The 22,801-nt window shown below is 45.7% G+C and overlaps 1 protein-coding gene and 1 pseudogene across 1 annotated transcript in view; both read left to right on the top strand.

The window, feature by feature from the left end:
• Positions 1-2,677, top strand: part of LOC137562384 (tubby-related protein 3-like) — a 112,852-nt gene extending 110,175 nt beyond the window's left edge. Inside the window, exons 5-6 of the mRNA XM_068273721.1 lie at positions 1,833-2,001; positions 2,452-2,677. Coding sequence (XP_068129822.1) covers positions 1,833-1,834 — 2 coding nt within the window. The 3' untranslated portion in view covers positions 1,835-2,001; positions 2,452-2,677. The remainder of the gene's footprint in view (positions 1-1,832; positions 2,002-2,451) is intronic.
• Positions 1,897-16,360, top strand: LOC137562382 (tubby-related protein 3-like; annotated as a pseudogene).
• Positions 16,361-22,801: the final 6,441 nt, after the last annotated feature.

Raw genomic sequence — 22,801 nt, 5'->3', positions numbered from 1 at the left:
GCTGCTTCTTTCAGAAACAGCGCGATCATTGTGAGTCTCCCAGCCTCCTACTGCTTCCTGTAAGCGTCCTTCCGGTCGCTTACAGGTCGCATGTAAACATACTCACTGTGGCCATCTTGTGTCCAAATAGTAAACTACACCTTAATGCATTTTACACATACAAATAAATTGTTTTACATAATAAATTAACTCATTACCTCCCACACTCCCCAATTTTTTTTTTTTTGTAATTTAAAAAAAAAAAATATATATATATATATATACAATAAAAAAAAAACATAAATAGTTACCTTAGGGACTGAACTTTTTAAATATTTATGTCAAGAGGGTATAACACTGTTACTTTATAAACTACGGGCTTGTAATTAGGGATGGACGCAAAACTGAAAAAAATGCACCTTTATTTCCAAATAAAATATTGGGGCCAAACATTGTGATAGGGACATAATTTAAACGGTTTTATAATCGGGAATAATGGGCAAATAAATTTCATGGGTTTTAATTACAGTAGCATGCATTATTTAAAAACTATAATGGCCGAAAACTGAAAATAATAATTTTTTCCCACATTTTTTCCTATTTTCCCCATTAAAACACATTTAGAATAAAATAATTCTTGCCATAATGTCCCACCTAAAGAAAGCCTAATTGGTGGCGGAAAAAACAAGATATAGTTCATTTCATTGCGATAAGTAATAATAAAGTTATAGACGAATGAATGGACGGAGCGCTGAAAGGTGAAAATTGCTCTGGTGGTCAGGGGGTAAAACCCCTCAGTGGTGAAGTGGTTAAAGAGACACTTAAGCCAGAAAAAAAAAAATGTATGAAATATAAATATCCTGCCTTATTACTAGGATCATGCTGTCCTCTGTATTCTGGAGAATGTAATTCCGTATGTGGATCTGTCCATTTAAATATCAAGTTATTTTTGTAAAAAGCTAATGCTTATCAGTCATTAACACACTTGTAAATGTTGGGTTATCTGTTCTGTATAAAAATCAGGATAATAAGATTTCAGTTTGCAACGCTTGAACAGTTGCTTAAAGCGGACCTGAACCTAGAACTTTCTCTCTGCTCTAAAAGATAAGCAACAGCATAATAAGCTTTAAAGAAAAACATTTCTTAGTGTCAGCTGTTACAAATCCTGCAATACATCGGCAGTGTGGCTACTTACTGCTTTCATGGAAGCAGACATGGGGTTAACATCCTGTGTTTACAAATTAGCTGTTCTGCCCAGGCTGGCGAGAATTCTTGGGCTAAAACAGCTGAAATATCAAATTACACTTGTGGTAAGTCACAGATGAGGGGAAATAGACAGGCTAAACTCTCTAAATACGTACAGGGTGGATTTTTCTATGTTTTCTTTCTGTCCTAAGCACGAGTTCAGGTCCACTCAATGTCTAAGCCAGTGACACCTTGTGGGATTTTTCTTTAAAGTGGACCCAAATTAAAAATGCAAGATTTCAGAAATAAAACCTATTTTCTAAATTATATTAATAAATAGCAGCCTTTTTTCAGCTGCATGATGACAAATATAAAATATTTTACATTTATTAGAGGAACCCTTCCTTTCTTTTCATATTGCCGGGACAGAATCCGGCAGACAGGTGAAGTAGGTGGTGTCCGGCAAAGGAGGAATTGCTAATGGCTGCCACCTGTATAACCCTAGTAATGAAAAGAGAAGGGTGAGAGGGATGCACTGAAATGCTCATAGGCTTGAAGGTGTGTTTATCTTTGTATGTGTCAGAGTGGCGCAACTAAAAAAATTTCGGTTTGGGTCCACTTTAATATGTGTTATTTCTGAGCTTCTTCTGTCTCCTTCCAATTACTAGAGGGCACTGTTGGAGCAGAAGCAGAGGAAGAAGAGGCAGGAGATCCTAATGGTGCAGCCCAACCATGAGCCCAGACAGCGAAGACCGAAATCGAGAAAGAGCGAGGAGCAGGCTCTTCTCATGCCATGTCACACGCCTTGATCTGCCAGCTCAGATGTCATCCTGGATGGTAAGAGCTGGTGATTGAGATCACACAGAAAGCCTGATAATGTGCTGTATACACCTGGGAACATCACACCCGGAGAGGGCTTAGAAATACTAGTTGATAATATGATAACTATTCAGTGGCAAGCAGCATCAGCTAAATATGGAGACTGCCATAGACCTGGTGCTCTGACTGAAGTCTGACTGGATTAGCCACATGCTTGTTTCAGAGTTGTGGCTCAGACACTACTGATGCCAGAAAATCAACAACGCTGCCAGGCAACTGGCATTATTTAAAAGGAAATAAATATGGCAGCCTCCATATTACTCTCACTCCAGGTTCACTTTAAAGAGAACCTACAATGAGGATAAAATGGAGACTGCCATCTTTAGTTATTACAATTTGTCACCTTCTAAATACCTCCAGAATTGTTCTCAAAGTTCCTGTACCTCTTCTCTTTCTTCATCACTACAGGAATTGACGGTCCAGCTGCCTTCCTGCATTCCGATACTCAGGATGTAGAATACAAATTCCACATTTTATCAGTGGGCGAGACTTGTCCTGATGAGGAGGAATTGGAATCCTCCAGACCTGAGTCGAGTGATGTGAGCAATAGGCCGAGGCCAGGTGAAGGCAAGGTGTCAGTGGAGAATAGAGGTAGCTCAGAGGTCACCACTGACACTAGCAGACTCCAGCAAGAGTCAGTGAGGTGAAACCCCAGAAGAAAGAGGTCATATCCCGTCCTGCTGCCAGCAAGACCACAGCCAGGCCTGTTCATGAGGAGGGGGCCCAGGAAAACCATGAGGAATCTAGACGAGACCTGCAGGAATTGCTGCAGGAGAGAGGTCAGTGGTGACAAATAATGTCTTCGAATGTCTAAAGTGTATTATTATTATTTAGTATTTATAGAGCGATAACATCTTCCACAGCGCTCTATTCAATTCAATTCACTTTATTGTCATTGTGTAACACAACGAAATTACTTTTCATGACAACCCCGCGGTGCATATAGGGAATATGTGATAGTAACAAGGAAGAGGATAGTGATAGTAACAAGGAAGAGAAGAAATTATACACATATGCCAGGTATTACAGATATTTAAACAATTTGTACACAGTGTTAATTATTTCAGAGAGGATTCAGAGTTCATCAAGTTTATGGCAGATGGGAAAAAGCTGTCTTTCAGTCTGTTTGTGTGTGTGCGGATTGATCTAAAACGTTTACCTGATGGAAGGAGCTCAAACAAGGCATTTCCAGGGTGAGTGTTGTCCTTGATAATGTTTTTGGCCCTTCTCATGCTGCGAGTATTATACAAAAGTTCCAGTGACGGTAGTTAAGTGCCAATATTGGCTTCTCTAGTAGCCTTCGTGCAGCTGTTGTACCAGGCCGTCATGCAATTGGTCAGAACGCTTTCTATAGTGCATCTGTAGAAATTAACCAGCAGCTTCTGTGGGAGGTTAGCGCTCCTTAGTTTTCTCAGAAAGTAGAGGCGTTGTTGTGCTTTGCCAGTTAGAGCTAAAGCATTGTCAGCCCAGGACAGGTTCTCTGCGATGGTGACTCCCAAAAATTTGAAGCTGGAAACTCTCTCCACAGCCTCTGCATTGATCATTAGAGGTAGGTGAGTGGTCTTTTTGGTGGTCCTAAAGTCCAGAATAATTTCTTTGGTCTTCTTTGTATTTAATAACAGGTTGTTAATGTCGCACCATGCAGTCAGGTTCCTAACTTCTTCTCTGTATGCAGCTTCCTCATTGTCTGATATAAGCCCAATGACAGTCGTTTCATCTGCAAACTTAACAATTATGTTTGAGGTATGGATAGGCTGGCAGTCATGGGTGAAAAGTGCATAGAGGAGAGGGCTTAATACACAGCCCTGTGGCACACCAGTGTTCAGGGTAAGGGTGGAGGATGTCTGTTTTCCTAGTCTGACAGTTTGAGGGCGATTAGTAAGGAAGTCCAATAACCAAGTACATATGGAGGGAGCAAGACTTAGTGCATGGAGTTTGTTGGTCAGCTGGCTAGGTACAATGGTGTTAAATGCTGAGCTGTAGTCAACAAAGAGCATCCTAACATAGGAGTTGGGCTATTCCAGGTGTGAGAGGGCAGCATGGAGAGCTACACAGATGGCATCCTCAGTCGATCTCTTTGTTCGGTAAGCAAACTGGTGTTGATCTAGATTTGCTGGGATGGAGGCCTTGATGTGTGTGGCTACCAGTCGTTCAAAGCACTTGGCGATGACAGGGGTTAGAGCAACTGGTCGATAATCATTAAGACAGGTTATCCTAGGATTTTTTGGGACTGGCACAATGGTTGTAGATTTAAGGCATGATGGAACTACACCCAAGAACAGAGAAAGGTTGAATATTTGTGTAAAAACTTTCGCTAGTTGACCAGCACAGGCCTGGAGCACACGTCCTTACACACCATCAGGACCTGCAGCTTTCCTGGTGTTGATATTTGTGAGTGCTTGCTGCACTTCATGTATGTGAAGGATTAAAGGCTGTGAGTCTGTAGTGGGCCCAAAGTTGACTGGAGGCCGATTGTTGTCTTTTTCAAATCTAGCAAAGAGGTTGTTAAGTTCCTCTGCTAGGCTGGGGATGTTATTGTCCAGTGTATATGGAGTGCTATTCTTTTTGTAATCTGTGAATAGTTGAATGCTTTGCCACATCCTCTTTGGGTTTGAGTCATTTTCAAAGTTTTCCTCAATCCTTTGTTTGTATAGGGGTATATTGTCTTGTCACTTGACTGTCCCTCAGAGGGGCTTGCAATCTAATCTCTACCATAGTCATATGTCTATGTATGTATTGTGTAGTCTATGTAATAAAGTCTAGGGCCAGTTTATAGGGGGAAGCCAGTTAACTTAAAGTGTACCTGAGGCTGAGCCATGCATGCGCAGAGGCCCACGACTGCTCAGCAGAACGGAGGACATATCGGCAGAACGGAGGGGCCGAACGAATGGCGAGGGAGGCCACAGTGCTTGAGAAAGCCCCAGGTATGTATAAATAGGGGCTAGTGAACTATCTCAGGTTCACTTTAATTGTATGTTTTTATGATGTGAAAGGAACTGTAGAGCCTGTGGAAACCCACACAGACACAGGGAGAACATACAAACTCTGTGTAGATAGTGCCCTGGCTAGGATTCGAACCGGAAACCAGCATTGCAAGGCGAGAGTGCTAATCCCTACACCACCATGCTGCCCCTCTGTATAAACTGTTTCCTAAATTCACTCTACTATTTTCTCTAGACTGTGTGCATTATAATAGCGCCAATTTTAAAGTGTATTCAAGACAAACTTAAAGACATGGTCATACAGCCGGTCCTGGGCAGCAGCAGTGGTCTCCAGAAGGATGGGGAAAGCCTCTGGAGAATGGTTACTCTTATCTCTGTGGCCAAAATACTTCACAGTGCTACATTCTCATACTGTCTTTATGTAAACAGGCCCTTTGAAATCTCCTAGTTTAATATCACAATCTTTTTGCTATAAAACATTTATGAGGCATCATAAAACATTTAAAGCATAGATATGTAGAATGACAGACCTGTAGAGATGGTATACTGCTGAAAGCTAAAGTAATTGTGTCCCTGTCACAGGTTCCCTTCATTAGATGGCTATAATGCTGCCATCTAGTGGACTCCTGGCTGTCATACATCAGAGGTCATGTTTTGTTTCATTCTCTAACTGCTCTAACATAATTGAATTGGTATTATGAACAGGCATCTCAGACAGTCTACCTTTTGATGAAGACACAACCGATGAGGAGGAGGGAGACTCTGGAAGTACTCGGCCCGGTTCTTCAGCCAGCAAAAAGTCTCTGACCGTAAGTTCTGGGACGGACAAGCTGCTTTAGACCTCCATAGAGCATGCTGAAAAGCTGTCTACAGGGGGATACCTACAGTGAAAACCACATATCTAAATTTCGAGTAGCACCAGAAATGGCAGAGTACAGATTCAGAAGTGAAAATCAGAGTAATGTGAACAGAAACACAAAACCAGAGCTCTGCCAATCCAAGGAAACGTAATTTATTACTACATAGGCTTTACTTTGCTTTAAGTTTAGTAATACATTTAATCAATTACTACATAAGCATTACAGTAAGGCAGAACACAGCTGATTTTACTGAACATTTTGTGAAATGTCAGTTCACTAAGGCCGTTCGGTACCGCATGGAAAGCTGAAATTACTGACTTGTGAGATAAATTGCTGACTTGGGAGCATGGCAATGGCTACAATTAACAATAGGCTGTTCGACAAAAAGTAAAATACCGCATTCATTATTTTAGACTTTTTTTTCCCCCAAATTCACAAAGATTTTCACAGATGCGGTAGAATTTCAGTAAATTACTGAAAAATGTTGCTTCAATACACCAAGCCCTGTTGGGTATTAAGTCAGCTAAGGTCTCTGCAGCAAGCTGTGCCGACGCTCCTGTGACAGAGAGGAAAAGGCTTTCTGCATCACTGTAACCACTTAAGTACCAGCGGTCTCTGCCCCCTTCAGGACCAGAGGCCGCTGGTACAATACCGACGCATACCCACCACAACCGACGCACGCCGGGATCCTCCTGACATAGACTCTGCCGTCTCTATGATGGCAGAGTCACGTGAGCCTGTCAGGAGCCACTTTCATTGGCTCCTGACCGTGTCTATCAATGTAAGCCAATGGGAGCGGCTTACATTGATAGACACGCCCTGGAGCCAATGAAATCGGCTCCTGACCAGCTCACGTGGCTCTGCCGTCATAGAGACAAGCAGAGCCAGTGAGCTGCGGTGAGAGGCGTTGTGTTTGAGCGGTGTGATCGGCGGGGAGTGACGGAAACGGCGGATACGCGCTGCGGGCGGTGATTGAAATCTACGCCCTGCCAGCCAGGAGCCCACCAAAACAGGGCATAGATTTAAATCACCGCGGGCCTTAAGTAGTTAAATGTGCTTACATGCCACTAGATGCCACTCTTCTCTGTATCCCTATATAGATCTGCTCATTTATAGTGATGCAGAAAAGCCTCTTTGGAGTGTCTCTTTCTCCAGCTCTGTCATTCTGAAGTCCGACCTACAAGTGTATCAGATCAAATAGGGTGAAAAGAAGGAGGGGGGTGGCTCTTGCTATTGGCTGTCTGCTGTCTATTAAAGTTTGTTGAAAATAGTCCTCATGACATAACTGAGTAACCACTGCTCTGTTCTCTGCAGGAATCTGCGTCTGCAGAGACCATACCTATTGCTGCTCAAAGTGACGTAGGAGAAGTGGGTGACTTGAAAGAATTTGCCTTGCAGCCGGCCCCCCGAGGTGTCACTGTACGGTGCCGCATTAGCCGCGACAAGAAGGGGATGGACCGCGGACTGTTCCCCACTTACTACATGCACCTGGAGAAAGATGACACCCGCAAGGTGAGGCTGCTGAGGCCTGTGCTTCCGGGTGGGCGGGGCACAATCCCTGCATCCTGCTTACTCGGGCTTCTGTTTCAGATTTTCCTTCTGGCTGGAAGAAAGCGGAAAAAAAGCAAAACATCCAATTATCTGATTTCCATCGACCCCACAGACCTGTCCCGGGAAGGGGAATGTTTCATTGGCAAACTCCGGTATGCAGACATATTTCACATTGCACTGTTCTCTTTTATCTCTCAATGGTCAATAAATAGGCTATTGAATTTGCCAAAATGTATATTTAAAGCATTAGCATACCTTTTCTTAAAGAACCACTATCGTAGAAGGTTGTACAATTTAAAATACATACATATAAAATGTAATTAAACAGAAAATTAAACATCAGGTATGCAAGTGACAGTTTGTCTCCTGTTGCGACTGTCAGACTATAGCATAACCCTCACTGATGAGGAACTACAGCCGTAAAACTCTTTCCTGGTAGAGAACAGCTTCTGAGTGAGGGGATAGATGAAAGAGGTCAGTAGTTCATATATTTTAGCTTCTGGGACACTGAGAGCGGACCTGAACTCAGAACTTCCTCTCTGCTCTACGCAACAGCATAATGACCTTTAAAGAAAAGCGTTTCCTTGTTACAACTGATAGAAATCCTGCAATAAATCTGCAGTGTGTCACTTTCTGCTTTCGTGGAAGCAGACATATTGTTAACATCCTGTCTTTACCAATTTAGCTGCTCTGCCGTGACAGTCAGCTGATACAGCTAAGGGATCAAATTACAACTTGTGCTTTTAGTCACAGATGAGGAGAATTAACATGCTAAACTCTCTAAATACATACAGGGTGCATTTCTCTCTGTTTTCCTTCTGTCCTGTGCAAGAGTTCAGGTCCAAGACTGTATCAGTCATATGATGACTACCCCGGCGCAGCAGTAACATAATACGTTCTGTTGAGCACATTCTCAACAGACACACCTAATGTGTAAACATACCTTAATTTTAGATGAGACACACCTTTAAAATTGTAGGATTATAAAAAAAGTCATAATTAGGAGTAGGAGATAGACATGTGAAAAGCAAATCTATTAATTTATAAATATATTCAGGTTACTGGGCTGCCCTCAGCCCCGCCTCCACATGCTGAGTGTGCCTATGGAGCATGCCAGGGTGATCCTTTCCTTACTCCAGTCTTCTTCCATCAGCTGCGTCCTGCTGCAGTATCCTCTGCACCTGTACATCTCTGGTCTAGATTTGTCCTCGTCAGCGAATGGCTGCCTGAGGTCTATATTCTGGGTTGTTGTAATGATCTATTTACTTTCTTGTTAGATCCAACCTGATGGGGACCAAGTTTACTGTATATGACGATGGTGAGAGCCCCGGTAAGGGCAAGGCTGCTGGAGCGATGGACACTAACAAAATGAGGCAGGAGCTGGCGGCTGTTTGTTATGTAAGAGGCTCCTCCTACTCTTCTCTCCTGAACCCCCATACTCTTATTCATAGTCAAAGGACCGCTATCACCAAAAATTGTAACATTTAAAATACATACATATAAAATGTACATTTCTCCTAGAGTTAAATGCACAGTACATTATTTGTTTCCTATAATGCTGTCCCTGACAAATCTGTCATATATTGGACTAGCCCATCTCCTCATGGGGGATTCTCTGTACCTCCTTTTATTTTTACAAAACCACCCCCCCGCAAAGCCAGCTTTCCTACTTGTGAGATGGACTAGTCTCCTGCCTTCCGTAAGTGACAGGAACTTGGAAAAAAGTAATAAATTTATAGTGCATTTTACTCAGGGAGAGATGTATGTTTTATATGTATGTATTTACATCTTTTGTGCAATAGTTGTCCTATAATCAGTGCTCCCTGACCCTTTTATATATATGTTTTTGTGTGCAAGATTTTGCATTTTGATTTTTTTTCCATCTAATTAACTTCAAAATCACATGCAAATGTTAACAGAAATATTCTGTGTTTCCATTGACTTGCATTGAAGCTCGACTTGCACATTGCACATAAAATTAACCACTTGAGGACTCAGCCTTTACCCCCCCCCCCCCCCCCCCCCTTAAGGACCAGCGCTGTTTTTTATGATCTGTGCTGGGTGGGCTCTGCAGCCCCCAGCACAGATCAGGTTGCAGGCAGAGCGATCAGATCACCCCCCCTTTTCCCCCCTATGGGGATGATGTGCAGGGGGGGTCTGATCGCTCCTGCCTGCCTGGGTGTTGCGGGGGGGGGGGGGCACCTCAAAGCCCCCCTCCGCGGCGAAATTCCCCCCCCCCCCCGTCACCCCTGGTGATCGGGGCTGCACAGGACGCTATCCGTCAGTGACAGAGGAGGCTGTCCTCTGTCACATGGCGGCGATCCCCGGCCGCTGATTGGCCGGGGATCGCCGATCTGCCTTACGGCGCTGCTGTAGCAGCAGCGCCGTTCAATGTAAACAAAGGAGACAAACGTCTCCTGCTGATCGCGGCTCGCAGACTATTCACGGAGACCCGCTCCGTGATCTAACAGGAAACGGCCGCTCGCGCGAGTGGCCTTTCCTGATTAATTAGGGAGGCACCTGGCGACGTAGATGTGCGTCGCTGGTCCTCCAGCTACCACTTTGCCGCCACACGGTATGAGTGTGCGGGCGGCAAGTGGTTAAGCAGACTTATGATCCAAATATAAACCGCAGAGAAATTATGTAAGCATGCACAAATGCTAATAAAACGTAGTGCCATTGAAATACATGACCTATGTAGCAATCGCTTTTTTTGAAAAATTGCATGTGAACTCTCGTTCTTTTTCTTCTGTTTTTTTCCTCCTCTTTTTTTTTGTCTGTCCCTTCCTACCTGCCTCTCCCTCTCCTCTCTTTATTGCTTATTCTTATCATTTCATCCCTTAGGAGACCAATGTTTTGGGCTTTAAAGGACCCCGGAAGATGTCTGTGTTAATCCCTGGAATGAATATTTCCAGCCAGTAAATGTAAGTTTCCCATTTTTTTATGGCCCTTTTATTGTGCAGTAGCTGTACACCCCACTGACCCCTGTACAATGCACCGACCCCGGTGCACTGTACACCCCACTGACCCCTGTACAATGCTCCGACCCCCATGCACTGTACACCCCACTGACCCCTGTACAATGCACCGACCCCGGTGCACTGAACACCCCACTGACCCCTGTACAATGCACCGACCCCCATGCACTGTACACCCCACTGACCCCTGTAAATGCACCGACCCCCATGCACTGTACACCCCACTGACCCCCTACACTGTGCTCCCCACTGACCATACAATGCACTGACCACCAAACACTGTATACACCACTGACCCCAATGCACTGTTCACTCCACTGACCATACAATGCACTGACCCCCATGCACTGTACACCCCAATGACCCCCCGTACAATGCACTGACCCCATATACTGTGATCTGCACTCAGCAGTTTTTCATCTCTATTACTAAATTAAGGTTGGAAGTATGCACGGACGCACAGCTGCGCATGCACACTACAACCTCCGCAGTAAGCCGCCGCCCAAACTAAGCCACCGCCCTATAAGTGCACAGGCGCACCGGAAAGGCATCATAGGTTAGACGAACAAGGGGGGACGGAAATGGGTGCATCGCACGGGGAGGGGGGCATCTGGGTTTCACGCATCAGAGGATGGATGCTCTGGGGGGGGGGCAGTGGAACTTTATGATTCTTTCAAGAATCAGGGGTTTCCTGGTTTATACCAACAGGAGCAGCATAGCACAGATAGACATATTCATACTAATTCCTTCTCTGCTGCACACAGAGATACAGCTGCTCCCCTTTATTTTCCAGCTGTTTGCCATGTAATGGGTCACTGGCACATGGCATTGTGAGCACACAGCTAGATTTGCACATCTCTAGTGCCCCATTCTGAAGCACATGGGGGGAGTGTCCTCCAGAGTCCGCAGTGATGTCACAGTGATGTTTGTTATCCTTCTCAGGAATCGGAGAGTCTTCTGTCCCGGTGGCAGAGCAAACGCAATGAAAACATAATCGAGCTGCACAACAAGGCTCCGGTGTGGAATGACGACACTCAGTCCTATGTGCTGAACTTCCACGGCCGCGTCACTCACGCCTCCGTCAAGAACTTCCAGATTGTACATGACAATGACCGTAAGTCCTTTGTACACCAGCTGCCGTATGTGTCTTCCTCCTTTATCTCTGGTTTTTCCTTCCCCCCTCTACAGTCTCAGGCCTGGTTCACACTACAAGAGCTTTTTCTAAGCGCTTGTGATTTTAAAAGTTCTTGCGAAAGTAAATGCTGTGTTCTCACTTGAGCAAAGTGACTTTATAAAGATCACCCATAGCATCACAGCACTAGCGATTTAAAGAACCAGTGACACCCATGCTAACCTAGAAATTTAAAACACATAAAGTACAGACCAAAAGTCTGGACACACCTTCTCATTCAAAGAGTTTTCTTTATTTTCATGACTATGAACATTGTAGATTCACACTGAAGGCATCCAAACTAGGAATTAACACATGTGAAAGTATAGTACATAACCAAAAAGTGTGTAACAACTGAAAATGTGTCATATTCTAGGTACTTCAAAGTAGCCACCTTTTGCTTTGATTACTGCTTTGCACACTCTTGGCATTCTCTGGATGAGCTTCAAGAGGTAGTCACCTGAAATGGTCTTCCAACAGTCTTGAAGGAGTTCCCAGAGATGCTTAGCACTTGTTGGCCCTTTTGCCTTCACTCTGCGGTCCAGCTCACCCTAAACCATCCACCCCATCACTCTTCTTCCTGGTCAAATAGCCCTTACACAGCCTGGATGTGTGTTTGGGTCATTGTCCTGTTGAAAAATAAATGATAGTCCAACTAAACGCAAACCGGATGGAATAGCATGCCGCTGCAAGATGCTGTGGTAGCCATGCTGGTTCAGTATGCCTTCAGTTTTGAATAAATCCCCAACAGTTTCACCAGCAAAGCACCCCCACACCATCACACCTCCTCCTCCATGCTTCACGGTGGGAACCAGGCATGTAGAGACCATCCGTTCACCTTTTCTGCGTCGCACAAAGACACGGTGGTTGGAACCAAAAATCTCAAATATGGAGTCATCAGACCAAAGCACAATTTTCCACTGGTCTAATGTCCATTCCTTGTGTCCTTTAGCCCAAACAAGTCTCTTCAGCTTGTTGCCTGTCCTTAGCAGTGGTTTCCTAGCAGATATTCTACCATGAAGGCTTGATTCACACAGTCTCCTCTTAAAGAGACACTGAAGCGAGACTAAATCTCGCTTCAGCTCTCATATATAGCAGGGGCACATGTGCCCCTGCTAAAACGCAGCTATCCCGCGGCTGCACGAGGGTCCCTGTCCCCCCAACCCACCCCCCGCAAACCTTGGTCGCAAGTTGGTCGTAGGTTTTTTTCTTCCTGGAGGCAGGGCTAACGGCTGCAGCCCTGCCTCCCAGCGCGTCTATCAGACGCGCATCGCCACCTCTCCCCCGCCCCTCTCAGTGAAGGAAGACTGAGAGGGGCGGGGGAGAGGCGGAGATACGCGTCTGACAGACGCGCATGGGGCAGGGCTGCGGCGGTTAGCCCTGCCCCAATGCGGAAGCGCTCCCCCGCATTACGGAGGGGATTTGGGGGGACAGGGACCCCCGTTAAGCCGCGGGATAGCGGCGTTTTAGCAGGTGTGCCCCTGCTACATATGAGGTCTGAAGCGAGATCTATTCTCGCTTTAGACTCTCTTTAACAGTTGTTCTAGAGATGTGTCTGCTGCTAGAACTCTGTGTGACATTGACCTGGTCTCTAATCTGAGCTGCTATTAACCTGCGATTTCTGAGGCTGGTGACTCGGATGAACTTATTCTCTGCAGCAGAAGTGACTCTTGGTCTTCCTTTCCTGGAGCGGTCCGCATGTGAGCCAGTTTCTTTGTAGCGTTTGATGGCTTTTGAGACTGCATTTGGGGACACTTTCAAAGTTTTCTAAATTTTTCGGACTGACTGACCTTAATTTCTTAAAGAGAACCCGAGGCGCGGTTCTTACAACGCAATCCCCATAAAGAGGCTGGGTCTGCCTATAGAGCCTAGTCTCTGTTGCTATTTAGCTTCCTCTAAAGCCCCCCCTGCGCGCTGTGAGACCCCATAAAACACAGCCGCGCTGTCAAGACGCAGCGTGTCGCAGCGGGCTGCGTTTTTCTCTCTGTCAGTCTCCGCTCTCCCCCGCCTCCTGAATTGCTCCGGTCCCTACCCCATCCCTTCCCTCGCCGCTGATTGGAGGGAAGGGACGCGGGCAGAGACCGGAGCGATGCAGGAGGCGGGGGAGAGCGGAGACTGACATTAGAGAGGTAAACGATTTATGGGGTCTCACAGCGCGCAGGGGGGGGGGGGGGGGGGGGTTGGAGGAAGATAAATAGCAACAGAGGCTGGGCTCTATAGGCAGACCCAGCCTCTGTATGGGGATTGCGTTGTAAGAACCCCGCCTCGGGTTCTCTTTAAAGTAATGATGGCCACTCGTTTTTCTTTATTTAGCTGCTTTTTTCTTGCCATAATACAAATTCTAACAGTCTATTCAGTAGGACTATCAGCTGTGTATCCACCTGACTTCTCCACAACGCAACTGATGGTCCCAACCCCATTTATAAGGCAAGAAATCCCACTTATTAAACCTGACAGGGCATACCTGTGAAGTGAAAACCATTTCAGATGACTACCTCTTGAAGCTCATCAAGAGAATGCCAACAGTGTGCAAAGCAGTAATCAAAGCAAAAGGTGGCTACTTTGAAGAACCTAGAATATGACATGACAGTTGTTTTACACTTTTTGTTATGTACTATACTTCCACATGTGTTAATTCATAGTTTGAATGCCTTCAGTGTGAATCTACAATGTTCATAGTCATGAAAATAAAGAAAACTCTTTGAATGAGAAGGTGTGTCCAAACTTTTGGTCTGTACTGTATATAAGTAGATAAATACTAGTTCTACTTACATAATAGATGTATTGCACTGTATGCGTTATGATTCCTGTGAATTTGAGGCTGGTTTCACACCAGGACGTTGCGTTTTAGGGGACGTTATGGTCGCACAACGTGCCCCTAACGCAACGCCTGGTGCTCTCTAAGGTGGACGTCAGAGTGAGCCGCGTTGTGCAGCTCACTCTGGCGTCCGTGATGCCGTGATGCGCACTCTTGGACGCATGTGGCATCACGTGGTCCCGCCCGGCCAATCGCCGCACAGAGCGGCCGCTCCAGGAAGTAAACACTGCACGTCACTGAGTGCAGTGAATATTAATTAGCCATGTGCTTGGCCGCTCTCCGCTCCTCCCCAACATTACTGTGCATGTCCAAGCAGTCTAACGCGGCTCTGCCGCTTACAAAGTACTGCATGCAGTACGTTGTGTAATGGCGCAGCGTTACTGTGTAACGCAACGCGGCAACGTGGGCAGTGTGAACAGCCCATTGATTTTTCATTGCTATGCGGTGGGGTGCGTTACAGGCTGCTCTAACGTGCGCCTGTAACGTCCCACTGTGAAACCAGCCTTATAAAGGGAAAGCAAATAATCCTATTCTAGGCAGTTTCCATCTTGGTTACCATTAACCTCCTGACATTTCCTCCCTCACTCTTTTTTTTTCTCTTGATAATTGTGTATTCGTTACCCGCCCTCCTCCCAGAGTCTTCTGATACTCCCACTGAGGTTTATACTAGGAAGTGCACTGTCCTATGTCATTAGAAGGAGGGGGAAATAAAGGGAAGAGGAGGAATATATTATAGAAAAAAAAAGACCCCCAGCATGCAACTGTTTGGCAATGGCAATTAAAGGGCCAGTGCTCCTAAGGTATGTGATTAACAGCAGAATAGTTTTATATGCAGGATTAGCATCTTTGTCACTTAAAACACTCAGACCAGTTTCTGTTGAAATTGGATTTTTATGGTGACAATCTCGCTTTAAAAAGCTCTTGCAGTGTGAACCAGGCCTAATCCTCCTCCACAAGGTTGACCTGAAGAACTGTCTGGAAGACTGTTAAACGTAAAGAGGAGCTTTACCGAAAGTTAGCAGTAGGGAGAAAAAAAAATAAATTAATACATTGCAAAGTGAGAAGTTCCTCTTCTAAATCCAGAAAAAAAGAAGGAAAATCTTTTGTTGTCACCATTATCAAATGTCTTGTATTTCTCTTTTAAAGTTTTAAGTAATGCTTTCATCATTGTCTCCACTGTTTACTGCCCTAACCTTCCACACTCCTGACTGCGGTTGTGTATTGCTGGCTTTATGTAAGTTTGTCTCTGCGTCTGACCTTGGTCTCATCTGTTCCCCTCTAGCCGAGTACATCGTCATGCAGTTTGGCGGGGTAGCAGAGGACCTCTTCACCCTGGATTACAGCTACCCCATGTGTGCTCTGCAGGCCTTCGCAGTGGCCCTCTCCAGCTTTGACAGCAAGCTTGCATGTGAGTGAACAGGAAGCATCTCCGCCCTTCATCTACGCACATTTATGAAGGTGGCGCCTTTCTCTTGGATATCATCCTCATGCTCAACGCTCAGGACAAGGCGGAGCCTCATTCAGGAGAAATGCGTGTGTCCGTCCTTACCTCTAAAGTACTGACCTGCGCCTGTAGTGCACAAATGCCATTGTGTCTTTAACATCCAATATGCAACAAGGCAGGTGGGACAACCTCTCTGCTGCTTTCTCTAGATTAACAGTCGCAGTTTGTGATGTCCATAAACAGACTACTGGTGAAGTGCAGCTACCACAAGGTGTTTTATACTGCACATCTTTTCCTGTGGTCTCTGGCAGTCCACCAGCCCTGGGTGCACCATATGGTGGTTCTGATGCAACATCCACAACCTTTCAGTCGCTTAAAGCCCCAGTCCTGGCACAGTTTGTTTATATCCATTTGATAGAACACTATTTTTGCTTTCTTTTGCTAAATGAAAAAAAACTTCTGCACCAATTCATTAATCATCATGGCCACCTCAGCAACCTCCTACTGCCTGTTCATTTCATCTTAGTCTGAAGCCACACCTTCCTACTAGGGACTGAGCCATGATAGGCCGTCAGCAGAGAGGTGTGGTTTCAGCTGATGAAGCAATAACTCTTCCCCCTGCATGCCTATGGGATTAAAAGGAAGAGACTGATTTAGGCCTCTTCCACACAGGCAGTGGACAGAGATACATCCAGTGCCTGTGAGCTGCTCCCATGGATCTGGTTGCAGGCACTTGCAGTGTAAGTGTCAGGGCTCGTTTCCACTAGTGCGGCGTGCGTCTCGTAGACGCACGCCGGCACTGAGCGGGTGGGCGGGATCGCAGGCGATTCCCATCAGCCGTGCCATGCACGGCTATGGGAATCGCAGCCTCCGCCGCGAATTCTGTGGGGGTTTCCGGCCGAATCGCTACTGCAAGCGATTCGGCCGGCGGCGCCGTTATCCTCTATGGCAGAGTTTCCCCGCGCGATTTGCCTGCGGGGAAACTCTGCGGATTCGCGGCCGTTTCCGCGAGAGTGGAAACGGGCCCTCAGGCAAAGGTAGTGAGGGGTCCCCTCCACATACACACCTGAGTGGGCTGCAGCCACCTCCTAGATGTTACATGTAATGGTTTTCTGTTACACAGTTAGGTCATTCTAGGAATTGCCGGCAATTCTAAAAATCACTGCCAATGAAAGTGGTTGGAGGTGAGCCAACTGAAGTAATTGCGATTTGGCTAAATTTGCGATTTGGCTTTGCCTAATTTGCCACCATTTTGCTAGCGATCATGATTTAATGTTAAGTATAGGATTGCAGCAAAATCACTTTTCAAACTCTATACATAGCGATTTTACAGTTCTTGTACGACCCAGAAACCACCAAACTGCTACACAAAATCCCTTGCAGAACTTTAAATTGTTAATTGCAATGGCTTTTTCAATTGGCAGCAATAAAATAAAACTGCTACAAAAAAGGCAGGGAATTGCTGCTGAAAACGCTCTACAAAACACTAGCAAAAACGTTGAGCGACAGTGATCAGCTATCTGTAGTACGTCCCAGCAGGCCTCTGGGCTGGGATCCACAAGAAAACACTAATTGCTGAGCGCTTTTAGTAGCGATTTTTTTTGTGATTTGCTGCATTTTTCAGAGTGTTTTCTGGTGTTTCTTAAGCGATTATAAATGTAAAGCAAGCAGTTTGTATAGTTGAAGACAGATATAGCCGCACTGGATCAGACAAACGGTACTTTTATTGTGGTTCATGGGTACAGACAACGTGGTATGCAGTGAGGGGTAGGAGGAGCCTGATAGCTGTTTTACGGTTACACACTTTTTCAGAGGCTAAAGTGCAGCTTCTGAAGAGCTGTCAGGGTCCTCTTATCCCTCCCACTTTATACCACAATATTGTCTGTACCCCGAACTACAATATAGGTACCCGTCTGTCTGATCCAGTGCCACTATATCTGTCTTTACCTATATGGATGTCCTTTCTGGTGTGCACATTTTATGAGTAGCAATGACTCGGGGCCACACTGCCAGCTGACATCTAGTACCGGTCTCTCCCCTACTGCCCTGTACAATTTGAGCAATTTCCATAGTGATCAGGGGCGTAGCAATAGGGGGTGCAGAGGTTGCGACCGCATCGGGGCCCTTGGGCCAGAGGGGCCCCATGGGGCCCTTCCTCAACCACAGTATTAGCTCTCTATTGGTCCTGTGCTCATAATAATCACTTCTATAGATACTTTGAATAGTGATAATCATTAACAAACTGCTCCCCATCCCTTTCTTGCACCTCTGACACTGTAGTTGCCATTGGCAGGTTTTGGTGCGCCATATCAATTGTTATGTATAGAGTGCTTGGGGGGCCCCATTGTAAAACTTGCATCGGGGCCCACAGCTCCTTAGCTACGCCACTGATAGTGATTTGGGATTTCCACAGATTTGGCAGTAAAGGACCACAAAATTGTTCTGTATGGTGGTTGAAAAGCGACTTTGCAGCGATCCTATATACAAGTGCAAATGCTGCAGCGATTGGGATTTTGGAAAATTGCAGTCGCTACTGTGGCATGCCCTCCATTGACTTTCATTAATTTAGCACTAGGTGATTCCAAAATGCTGCTCTCTAGTGGTCCCTCGGCCTAACTGCACCTTGTACTAGCCACCGATGTGTGGTTACTAATGCTGCCATTTGGCTGCATGGCATCTGGGTGCTGCACGAATCTCAGCCGATAGGCAGCAGAACCACAAAAAGCAAATGTGCAGTTCAGCCGCCCATGTGAAAGAGGCCTGAGTGAGCTGGCAGCTGGTGGTTCCTGAGGAGCTTGGGAAACGAGAATTAGTGCAGCAACTATTTTTATGAAAACTTGTTTTATGCATATTTATGTTAAAATCATGTTCTGCTAATAACATAAAAATGGGCCTGACCAGGCTGAGTACACAAAAGTCCAACTAATATCAGTCAGGATCACATCCAATAATAGAAGCTGCTTTTTTATCCCCTTTCACATCCAGCCATTCTACAATATAAGCCTGTCATGGGGTTGGATGTGACAGGAAGGGATGGGCGGAGCTTCAAGTCAGGCCTCTATCCTGTGTGGGCCAGAGACAGCTGGATCACAGTAAGGTATCTGGAGGATAGCCGAGGTACTTGTGACACCGTTTGGTAGCTGTACTTAAAGGACAAATGAAGTGAGAGGGATATGAAGGCTGCCATATTTATTTCCTTTTAAGCAATACCAGTTACCTGGCAGCCCCACTGATCCTCTGCCTCTAATACTTTTAACCATAGGCCCTGAACAAGCATATGCAGATCAGGTGTATCTGACATTATTAGCTGCATGCTGGTTTCTGGTGTTATTCAGACACAATTGCAGACAAATAGATAAGCAGGGCTGCCAGGCAACTGGTATTGTTTAAAAGGAAATAAATATGGCAGTCTCCATATCCTTCTCACTTCAGTTGCCCTTTAAAGGACACGTAAACTGAGAATGATATGGAGGCTGTCATATTAATTTCCTTGTAAACTATACCAGTTGCCTGGCTGCCATGCTGATCATCTGCCTCTAATACTTTTAGCCATAGCCCCCAAACAAGCATGCAGATCAGGCGTTTCTGACAAGATTAGCTGAATGCTTGTTTCAGGGGTGTAATCCAGACACTACTGCAGCCAAAGAGATCATCAGGACCTCAGGCAACTGCCATTTTTTAAAAGGAAATAAATATGGCACTCTCAGTTCAGGTATCCTTTAAGGTGGTCATACATGAAGGAATTTAGATAAAAAGCAATACCATAAGCACCCACTTTAATTTTGTTTCTTTCCCTATATTTCATAGTAGCAAACACAAAATAACCTGTATGTGCTTCTCATCGCATCATTATGCGTTATCCTTACATCATACAACAGCAACTTACGTTGCTAAGTGTATGGAAAGAAAATAATGTATTTAGTGTATCTGAACATGCGCATCATCAGCTTGGTGGAAGAAAGGGGGGGGAGATGGTATTATGACTCACTTCCTGAACAGTTTGATCGACAGCACAAGTCTAACAAAATCAGATATCATGTACAGTGTATGGACAACTGATTGACTGTTCATTGACAAACCATCTTCTGATCGAAAAAAGATTTGGAATGTGGATTAGGCCTTGCAGGTTCATGTACTCTCCTATAGAGAGGGAAAGGGGATCAGATACAGGGGGCTTCCGAGTACGGACAGAAACAAAGAAATCAGTCAAAATAATCCAAACCAGCTAATCACCCGGGTAGATTGTTGGGCATCGGTACGCCATTGACTATATGGAGCTATTGTGTGAGCAGAGTGCGATATTCACAGTACGTAGAAACGCAAAAACGAAAGGATAAGGCCACTTACAAAACATATATACTGTATATTCCGGCATCTAAGACGACTGGGTGTATAAGACTACCCCTCTTCCAACACACACCAAATAACATATACTAGTGCTATGTATGAACAGATACAAGTGCTGTACTGTATGTGATACCCAGTATATAACAGTAGGGCTGCTCAAATCCGGATCCGGGAGATACTCGGATAGTTGCTATCCGGATATCTCCCAGTAAACCTGGGTGGGGGAGTCAAGCTTACCTGTCTGACGTCTTCTTCGTCCGTCCCTGACGCCTCCCACGATGCGGTCCACACGCATCACGTGACTACAAACACTTCCTTCTTCAACCCGGAAGGAGGAAGTGTTTGTAGTCACGTGACCGCCTCGTGGACTGCATCGTGGGAGGCGCCAGGGACGGACGAAGAAGACGTCAGACAGGTAAGCTTGACTCCCCCGCCCAGGTTTACTGGGAGATATCCGGATAGCAACTATCCGGGTATCTCCCGGATCCGGATTTGATCAGCCCTATATAGAACAGTATACAGGCGATTGATTGGTTGGATTGGTCGGCTCTCCCTAAATGGATTGGTCAGCTCTCCTTGTCTACCTGTTTATCAGAGCTGTATGGAAGAATAGATTGCGCTGTGCCCACAAAACACGCCTCTTTCACCCGTCTGGCCCGCCCTTCTATCCTATTTACCTCCTTCTCTGCCTCTCAGATCTCACACATGTGCCTGCGCTCCTTCACCACAGTCCTCAGCAGTCAGACATGAGAGTCGGTAACAGGATAGGGCATATCCAGGGCCGGAGTTACCATAGGAAAAAATGGGCAATTGCCCCAGGGCCCCAGAGCCTGTAGGGGCCCCCAGGTTGTCCCTCCCCCATCTTAACTGTTGCTCCCCAGGGACTATGCAGGGTCTGTTAAGTTGGGAGGTGATTGGGGGAGGGTCAGCAGCCAGCTCAGGGGCCCAGGAGGGAAGTTTGGCTGCGACAAAGGGACTCTAATGATGCTTTTTGGTCGGGGGGTGTCTGTTGGGGGGCCCCCAGGCTAATCTTGCCCTAGGGCCCAATTGTTATTTGAACTGGCCCTGGGCGTATCACCCGGTATCAATGATACCCGGCGTATAAGACGACCGCTGACTTTTCAGAAGATTTTCAGGGGTTAAAAAGTCTTATACGCCAGAATATACAATAAATGGATTTCCCCAATGCTGCACTACAGTTATATGGATCTTGTAACCAAAGGTATACCTCTCAGTAGCTATCCATACTGTGATCTGCTGGTGCTCACTGCCTCGTGTGTCGAAAGAAACATGGCAGCCCCGGGAGCCCCCGATCCCCATAGTTAAGCAGGTAGATTTAGAAGTGGTGTGGCAGCTGACTGAGAACCAGTCCAGCAGAAGCGCCCTCTGCTGCAAATGAGCAAGTTTGAACTGGGCAAGCATGGCTGTGAGCTAGCTAATGACCACTATGATTGCGCACATTCATGGCAGCAGGAGCTTCCGCTCAACCAGTTTCCAGTTCCCCTGGTTGAGCAGTCGTGTTGCCATGGTTGCATGATAGAGGAATTATAGGCTTTTTTTTAGCAGTTTTATAAAATAACCCTAATCTTGGCTGGCTTCAAGCTGTAATGAAAAGGTCATTTTTTTAATGTTAAAATTATAATTTCAGTTTTGCAGTCATTCTGATTTGGATTGTGCTCTCTGGACAGTTCTCTGGTAATGCATTTTATCAGTTCTCCTTTTAGTGTTAGTTTAGGTGCAGAGTGTATATATATATATATATAAATTGCATAGTTATTGAATTGTGAAGGTATAGCGGAGCACTTTTCTTGTATATGCATGATAATTTCCCAATGTTAAGGCTGACAACCCACCACACAATCCTGTTGACCCAACTGAACTATATATTCCAATTGCATTCAGTGCGGACGCAAAGTACGACCACTTGCGATGGCTTTATAGCTAGTTTAGGATTCAAGAAAGATTGTACAGTTACATTGTGTTGTGTATGGCCAGCCTTTAAAGTCAATGGGAACTGCTAAAAATAATAATGAAGCAGATACTTACCTAAGGAGAGGGAAGGCTCTGGGTCCTATAGAGCCTTCCCCCTCTCCTCTCCCGGTCCCCGCTCCAGCGCTGACTCCCAGGAAGCAGTATTCCACCAATTTGGCCAAATACTGCTCTCTATCTCTCTGCTGCAGAAGGAGGCTTCGGAAGTCTTCAGGAGCCCGAGTGCTCCAAACAATGGGCTGCTCTATAGTGCGCACGAGTGAGCGCCCTCTCTTGTGCACTCGCGCATGCACAGTATGGAGCCGCCTGTCTTCCGGAGGATTCAGCTCCCAAAGTTCCCCGAGGCGGGGAGTGCAAGCAGGGGGAGTAAGTGCTTATCAGAGGGGATCGGTAGAGGAGCTGTAACTCTTTCGGACCCAGAGCCTTCCCTTTCCTTAGGTAAGTATCTGCTTCATTTTTTTTAGCTATACCCAATGACTTTCAAATAAGTGGGAACACATATAATAAAAGCTTGCTGTTATGCTCACATAGGGCAGGACATGGTGGCCATCTTAGAAAGAGGAGCAGTCAGTATGTGATTGTCTCCCTATAGCTGAACGTCTTGCCACATGCTTATGGGGCTGTGCATAGAACTGCAGTCACACAATTCCTTGTTATA

The sequence above is a fragment of the Hyperolius riggenbachi genome, chromosome 3 (assembly GCF_040937935.1).
Source record: "Hyperolius riggenbachi isolate aHypRig1 chromosome 3, aHypRig1.pri, whole genome shotgun sequence".
Classification (NCBI taxonomy): Eukaryota; Metazoa; Chordata; class Amphibia; order Anura; family Hyperoliidae; genus Hyperolius; species Hyperolius riggenbachi.
The sequence above is the reverse complement of the archived record's forward strand: the minus strand, read 5'-3'. Positions and strand labels throughout refer to the sequence as shown.